This window comes from Corylus avellana, chromosome ca6 (assembly GCF_901000735.1).
Source record: "Corylus avellana chromosome ca6, CavTom2PMs-1.0".
Classification (NCBI taxonomy): domain Eukaryota; kingdom Viridiplantae; phylum Streptophyta; class Magnoliopsida; order Fagales; family Betulaceae; genus Corylus; species Corylus avellana.
This window is the reverse complement of record NC_081546.1, coordinates 7,772,410-7,780,140: the sequence shown is the minus strand read 5'-3', so window position 1 is coordinate 7,780,140 and position 7,731 is coordinate 7,772,410. Positions and strand designations below refer to the sequence as shown.

General features: G+C 34.1%; 1 protein-coding gene across 1 annotated transcript in view; it reads right to left on the bottom strand.

Annotated features, from left to right (window-relative positions):
* Positions 1-2,932: 2,932 nt before the first annotated feature.
* The window catches only part of LOC132184636 (aminopeptidase M1-like), an 11,347-nt gene continuing 6,548 nt past the window's right edge, over positions 2,933-7,731 (bottom strand). The window contains exons 11-19 of the mRNA XM_059598343.1: positions 6,408-6,690; positions 6,205-6,326; positions 6,029-6,126; positions 5,045-5,222; positions 4,851-4,965; positions 4,703-4,770; positions 4,515-4,589; positions 3,451-3,528; positions 2,933-3,282 (exon numbers count right to left, since the gene is read on the bottom strand). Coding sequence (XP_059454326.1) covers positions 3,097-3,282; positions 3,451-3,528; positions 4,515-4,589; positions 4,703-4,770; positions 4,851-4,965; positions 5,045-5,222; positions 6,029-6,126; positions 6,205-6,326; positions 6,408-6,690 — 1,203 coding nt within the window. The 3' untranslated portion in view covers positions 2,933-3,096. The remainder of the gene's footprint in view (positions 3,283-3,450; positions 3,529-4,514; positions 4,590-4,702; positions 4,771-4,850; positions 4,966-5,044; positions 5,223-6,028; positions 6,127-6,204; positions 6,327-6,407; positions 6,691-7,731) is intronic.

The window sequence follows — 7,731 nt, the reverse complement described above, 5'->3', positions numbered from 1 at the left end:
TTAGTGACATTAATTGTTTTGAAATAGTCTGTATAACTTTTTTTTTAGGTAAATGAGGGTTTTTTTTTTTTTTTTTTTTTAAGACTTAAAATAAAAATAATAGTAGTAACTACCTTTGAAGACATTGTGTTGAAATTCCAAATAACATATGTACAATTTTGTGACTTTTGCATTAATTCCCGTTGTTAAACATCGTCCTACAAAATTTTCATTATTTTTTCCAAGACATGGCAAAAAGAAAGAAAAAATGAACACAGGAAAAGCCCTAAAATATGTGATTGACATTAAAGTAGGAGTGCATTTTCTGAATTTGCTTAACTACATGATACTATGTGTAATTCTTTTAACTAAAGAGTATGATCAAAGAATGCGATCAAAGAATGCAATAGTAAATAGTATAATTACATAACCAAGAAAATCTATTAAAAAGAATACTACACTCACAACAATATGAAATGAATGCTTGAAAAAGAAAAAAAAAAAGAAGAAGAAAAACGAAACTAAATAAAAATTTTCATTGAAACATTTGCATAGTGATTATAGAACATTATTAACGATGGTTACTATAACAATATAATTAATGAAGCAAATTAATTGGCTTCCAAGTGTTGAGGAGCCCAACACGTATATGATCGGATGATCCTAAAAGGGATACACGAATCAAGTGGACTGTGGATAACCAAATCCTTAAGGCTGGATGGACATTCAGCCTTTGAGAGACAGAGAAGGAGGCAAATAGAAATTAGATTACCAACAATAAAGGAGCAAGCAGTTCATCCACTACACTTGGATCTACGGACTAGATTCCTTCTTAGATTTACCGTCCCATCTTTAGTGTAATCATCAAGACTCAAGAGCTTTTTCTTTCGTAGCCATGCTTTTGGTTGCAGTCACCAATCTTACTTGCGGTAGAAAGTGGTGAGTTATATGGAGACTAATAAATAGTGGGGATGAGGAGAGGAATAGAGAGACGATGGATTCTTATTCGGTATTTGGGGTGTTTGAAGAATGTGGGTAGAAAACTTGAAGGTTTGTGATCACATTGTTTAATTGGACGGTTATTTGATGTTTCCAATGTTTACACCGATATAAAAGAAAACTGAGAAGACGGTTAACTAAACTAACAATGTTTCACTTTCATCTCAAGTATCTTATTTTGAAAACTCCTTTATTATATATATTAGATAATGTGGGGATAAAGTGATAATAACGTGTTTTGAAAATTTAAAGCACAGTTTTTTTTTAATAATTATTACTTGTCAGATAAATGAAATGCCACATGTCACGATATTACCGTCTTCTATTTAAAACTCAAAAAAACTCAAACGCACAGTTTCATTATATAATAATTTGACAATTAAATAGAACGCCACATGTCATGATATTAGTCTCTCCTATCTAAAACTCTCTCTCTCTCTCTCTCTCTCTATATATATATATATATATGACTAGTTTTTTAAGTAAGAGTCGATTTATTCTTAAAAAATCAATTCACGAATTATGTCTTAAAAAATTGGTTTAATATTAAAATAAAAAAGGGTTCATGCCACAGGTCGCAATATTAAGACACTTCTGAAAGTGATTCGGCGTTTATATATATATATATATATATATATGATTCCCAAAATGCAATGTTTTTTTAAAAAACAAAATTCTAAAAATTCTAACAGGTCATCGGTTCCCATTATGGATCACAAAAGGTAACTTGCAATGGATCACAAGTGACTCTACGGAGGGTCATCCCACGATAGGTCACAAGACCCAATGGAGGGTCACCTGTCAAAAAATGAATGGAACCTTGACAGAAGTACATGTTGATTTTGGCCAAAACCACGTGTACTAAAATTACATTTAACCTTTTTTTTTTTTTTTTTTGTTGGGCCCTTTCGTTAGGTCCACAGGATACGTAACTTCGAAACTTACACATTGTGACATGAACGTTGAAGTGAAAGTCTATGTATGGGTCTCTCTTTTCTTTGGATCCCTTTTCTTTTCCTTTTATCGGGCCCAGCCCCAAGGATACGGAGCGAACATTAAAGTCGAAGTCAAATTAAAAGCCCTCCTTTGTAGTGTTTGATCAATAATTTTAAGAGGATTTTTTATTTATTTTTTATAATTTTATTTTATTGAGAAACGTTGATGTGATATGAACTATCAAGGTGAAAAGAGTAACGATTTTTTTGAGTGGAAATTGAAAAGTTAATGTTTCTACTTTTTTAGATATCAAAAGAAAGGAAAAGCTTATCTCAATCCTTTTTTTTTTTTAAGAAAAATTTTTTTTTTTATTTTTTTTTTTAAATTTAATCGTAAGTAATTAACCATATTTCTCTTACTCGCATGCTTAAATTTCATCCTAGCATCTAACTCGAGCACACGATGTACTACGACAGTGTCGCCATGTGGAGAACCAGGGCTCTTAGGAAGAAGAGCGACTTAAGAGTTACGCCACTAATAGAGTAATTCTATAAACTCCTCGTGTCACTCGTGTCCCTCAAAAAATGATATGACTCTTAAAATTACCATTTGATTAAAATTCAGTAATAATCAATTATAACCACAATGATAATTTTAAAAGCCACATAATTCTTAAAAGAACATAAGAGTGACACAGAATGAATAAGGTGGGGAATTGGCATTCTTTTAAGCTCTATTTGTTTCGGTATAAAATGATTTTTAAAAAATATTGTGTTTGGTGCAATGAAAAAGAATAGTCAATGAAATATATTATAAAGTTGGAAAAGAACCCACCACTGTCCCCTCTTAGAGAGGAGGCTCTTGCTGAGCAGTGGATTAAATACTATCCATTGGCTTTTCCTTCATGCTTAAAAGAAAACATTTTTAACTGTGGCTAATTTCGGGAAACATGCGCCAACACCAAGTATAAGAAGGAAAAAACAACCCCTTCAGTTTCATCCATGCAAGACAAAAGCCATAATCAGAAAAATCCAACTTCAGAAGATATATAATCGATAGACAAATGGTAACTTATGTCCCTGATTCATTATTGTCACACATGTTCCAGCAGATTTGAAGTTATGAAAGTAGTGAAATTTGATCTGATTGCTTTCATTTTTTAGAACAAAGGCGAAGTGTCACCTAGTACTTTCTGTGTGCCAAATCCTTCACTGCGTCGGCAAGATGCTTCTCATTCTGAACACTCTGAACCCAATTTGCATTAATGTGAACTCGCTCAATGCTCTGCTTCAAGGTTCTAGCAATTGACGGCTTAGAACGGCTTGCAAAATACTCCTCTATTTCTTTGGCCTTCTCAAGTGAAGCAAACTGGAGGAGAGAGCGAACCAAACAAGAAAAGGAAACTGATGAGCATATCAATAACTAGTTCTTTTTAACTTTGCATTCTGCATAACATTTGCAATTGGGATACAAAGGACAAAAATTGATACTTGTGGAATTAACAATGGGAGAGAGAGGAGGGAGGGAGAGACAAACCGGTGAGACAATTGCACTGACGAAGCGAGTTATTAGAAATCCAGCACCCCAGGTTTTTGCAATATACTCCCATTTATCCTGTATTATGATCATATTTAAAAGGGATTTTAAAAAAAATGGTATTTATCCATCCCTCAATGGTCTCTTCAAATCAACCCTGTGAGAGATTACAGGTATGCTGAACACAATAATAGACAAGGGGCGCATTGCCACAAAAAGCCAGAACAAGTTTCCCTTTCCTTCATGTTATACGCAGATTTCAGCAACAATAAGCTAAAGAAAGAATTGCTAAAGACTAGCATCATAGAATTTCTGAACAACAATCAGGGCAACTTCCGTTGGTTTCCTTGATTGATGGCTCAAGATTCAAGTAAAACTGTACTTGTGTTTCAAATAGCAATTCTGATACAGATGTGGCCTGACTTTATATTTCCAATATAAAAAGTGAAATATTCTGAAATCTAAGCTCCCACAAGATATTGTCCTCAGTCCACCTTAAGCATGTAATCCTCAGATTCACTTGCTATTCACAGAAAAGATCTCATCTTTCTTCAGAACTCACTTATTTGATTCCCATCAATCATATTGGATTTCACAGCTACTCAATCCTTAAATCCCCAAAAACGTGGACAACTTACACATTTCTAGCAGTTCTTCTAAAAACTGGTCTTAGTATGGAAAAGGTCTAAGCTCAACAAATAACCTTTTTATTTATCAAACACATTGTTTCTTCTTTTGCACGGGGAGGGGGAGAAGGGTTGTGAAGCTATTCTAATGTTTCCTAGCATACCATACAGAACATAAAAGCACACCGCCCCTACATTCTAGTCTCCATATATTTTCCTTTTTATCGGCAACAAATGTATGAGATGCACCACAATGCCGGTTATTCTTCCAGGAAAGAAGGTGAGTACCCTGTCCCTTGTATTTACTTAAATCTACATACAAGATCTCAGACCAGTCTCTTTTTAAGTATCACACAAATATAGTGCATGTGCACGAATGTTGGTAATGCTTCACCTGCAATATGCTTTTTCCTTTTAACATTACTAATCGAGTATTACCTTCAGCCATGTCCAAGCTGTTTCACGTCCTTCAATACTAACAGCAAGTCCAAAAACAGCATCTTGGCTACGAACCTAGATCAAATGGGAAATAAAGTCCACATCAGCATCCCAAGCTCCATCAGACCATAATTTATCAACTTGTATGAAAAAATTTTGATACCCAAAATTATATAAAACTCAGATACCTCAGAAGAGAGCAAAAAGTTGAGAACTTCAAGAATTATGTTGGGATCTGAACAAGATGCTAATGAACCTACAAGCACAAAAAAACATGATTCCAATATCCTAGAGAGATTCGGATGGTCTTGCATCATTTTAATTATATGTTATTACCTAGAATGCGTGTTTTCTCCTGGCTCAGATCAGTCTCTCTGTAAACCCTCAACAGAGATTCATAATCCAATCTGTTTGAGGTGCTGACTCTCTGCATTACACCCACGTATGCTGCCTGCAAGCCAGTCCATAAACATCCATAGGAATTGTAAATGGAGAAATACTAGAAATTGACCAATGTTTCCTTCACCAACCTTTCTTATGTCAGGAGGGAGAAGTGATGTATTTCTGTCATCTAAGAAAGCATGAAAACGCCTACTTGCTTCATTTAGTGTCAGATCATCTCCAAACACAGCAAGGGCAGTCAAAATCTCTCCTCTCAACATTGCATCTAGATGACTCTCCCCTTGCTTAGGTTCCCAACCAAGCTTCCTGCAAAGAAATGCAAACATAAAAGAAAAATAAATAGAAGAAAGCTAATCTTGCTCAACGGAAGTTTTTGAGTGCTTATTGTATGGGTCAGCAATACACACAAGGTTCCTATTCGCTTGTAAGGTATTGTATAAATTAAAGACTGTTTCCGCCCTAACTTTTCTTACATTCTAGAACCTTTCTCAGCTAGTTCAGTACAAATTGCATTAGTGACTTCAAAGGAGACTTTTATTGACAATAATCAACAGTATGTATGACAAACTTTCTCTTGAATATGTATCCATAAAGTATCTTCAAGTATGAGAGATAAACATGCATATACAAATTGCCTGATGTGAGAAATATCTACATACTAGATCCTAGGCTAAAAATCTGTCAGCTTATCCCTACAATATTAGGTGAACATAATTGTGTGTTTTTTTTATTTGGTCTTTTTTTTTCTCCATTAAAGATGTCTATCAATGTTTAAGACAAAAAATATTTCTTTTTTAGAAGTAATTGAGATATCATTAAATACGTAAGGAACCCCTAAGTACACATGGAGTATACAAGAGAAACCACCTAACTAGTAAGAGCAAAAAGAAAAGAAAACCATGATAGCTAATCACTAAAGGAAAAACAAAAGCAACTGTCCAAATGTTTAAGAAATAAAACATAAAGAGAGCATTACTCCTAATCAAATGGAATATAATCGACTTCATAGAGACCACTTAATGTCAAAATAACAGTATACTAAGCAAACCCAATGGCTTATAAAACACAGACCATTGTTGGAATTTCAATTACTGATTTATAAAATAACTTACTCTGCAGAATACTGGAAAAGACTAATAAAAAATCGTTTAATGTCATCCAGTAACTCAGGAGTCGCATCAGCTACGATTCTTGCAACTTTATAACTTATCTGTTAACAGAGGGACCAGAATTAGGACTAAGAGCATAACTGAAATAAACTTAGACAAGATAAGGATGTGACCATTACACTAATCAAATTAGACATCACGGTGTATTCATGTTCCTCCCTGTAAGCACCCATCAAGGTTAGCAATGAGGTCAAAGACTGCTGGCATGCCATACAAAGGGCAAATGAGTCATCGAGAATGCCTGTTAAAGGAAGCTATTGTTAAGTTCGCTTTTCTGCCATCAATGGGACAAAGCAAGTATGAGTACAAACATCCAAATTACCAAATCTGTCGGTTGCAGATAAGTATTTGCTCTCTATTGCATATCTGAGTCTACTTGCAAGGTCCTCATCATATTTCACCCTATAGAAACCAGCCTGATCAACATTAAGTTTTATCCAAGCAGATGCTGCACCGCTTCTATCACTAAGGAATTCCTTGATATCAAGAGTTTCAGAAATTGTTTGCAGTAGAAAATTCTTGCGCACATCATATGAGCCACAGCACAATGTTACTGGCACAATCCACTGCCCTTCCCCATGGGAACCACTTGACAAAAATTGCGACTGCCATTATTATATTTATCTAAGTAAGTTCTCAAAATATTATTAAGTGAAACACTACGAAATGAAACAGCTGACTATGCATCTGAGTTAAGATATGTTAGTTCAACATAAAATAGATGAAAGAGATAAGACACAAGAAACCTGCTCGAACACCAATTTCTGATCTTTGACTTTGACAGAGACAACTGGGTATCCTTTTTGCTTTGTCCATGAATTCATTAGCTTGTTCACAGGCTCACCAGATCCCTCCTCAAGGGCAGCCCATAAATCTTCTGTCTTCGCATTTGAGTAAGCATATTTTTTTATATATGAAGCAAGTGACCTCTGATTACATAAACAAATCAGAAAAACAAAAAATAATAAGAGCAAAAACAGTTAACTAAAACCAGGAAATAAAACTTATAAATGCAAGGAAAAAAAAAGGACTTGACACAATTACAATAGAAATATTTCTCAAATGAGCAAGCCCTATTATAATTCTAAATTTCTTTATCAGACTTATGATCAGATCTAAAAAAACCATCTCTGCACTGACATTATATTTCCTTACCAATGCATATGGAGGCAAAAAGTACCATAATTTGTTACTTTCATACACAGAATTGATCCCTTATTTGAAAGCATTGATATCATCTTACCTTCTAATATGGATATTCTTAGTAATGATATCCAGAACCAACAACCATCACATTCAACTCCATTATGCTTTAAACCAATAAATCCATAAACTGTCATTTGAAAAATCAATCCCATAAATCAAAGAAGATGATTGGTTGGCACAGATGGAACTGAAAAAGAACAAACCTCAACAGCATTTATTTGAATAATACTTAGCAGCCAGGGATGACATTGGCAGCTAATCTAGCTGAAGCTAAGTCACCAGATATCAACTAGATATAATTTCGAATTATTTCTCTCTCTCTCTCTCTCTCTCTCTCTCTCTCTCTATATATATATATATATATATATATATATAAGTAGAATTGACTACATTTTAAATAAATAACTACTTTTTTCTTTTATATAACTAGAATTGACTAC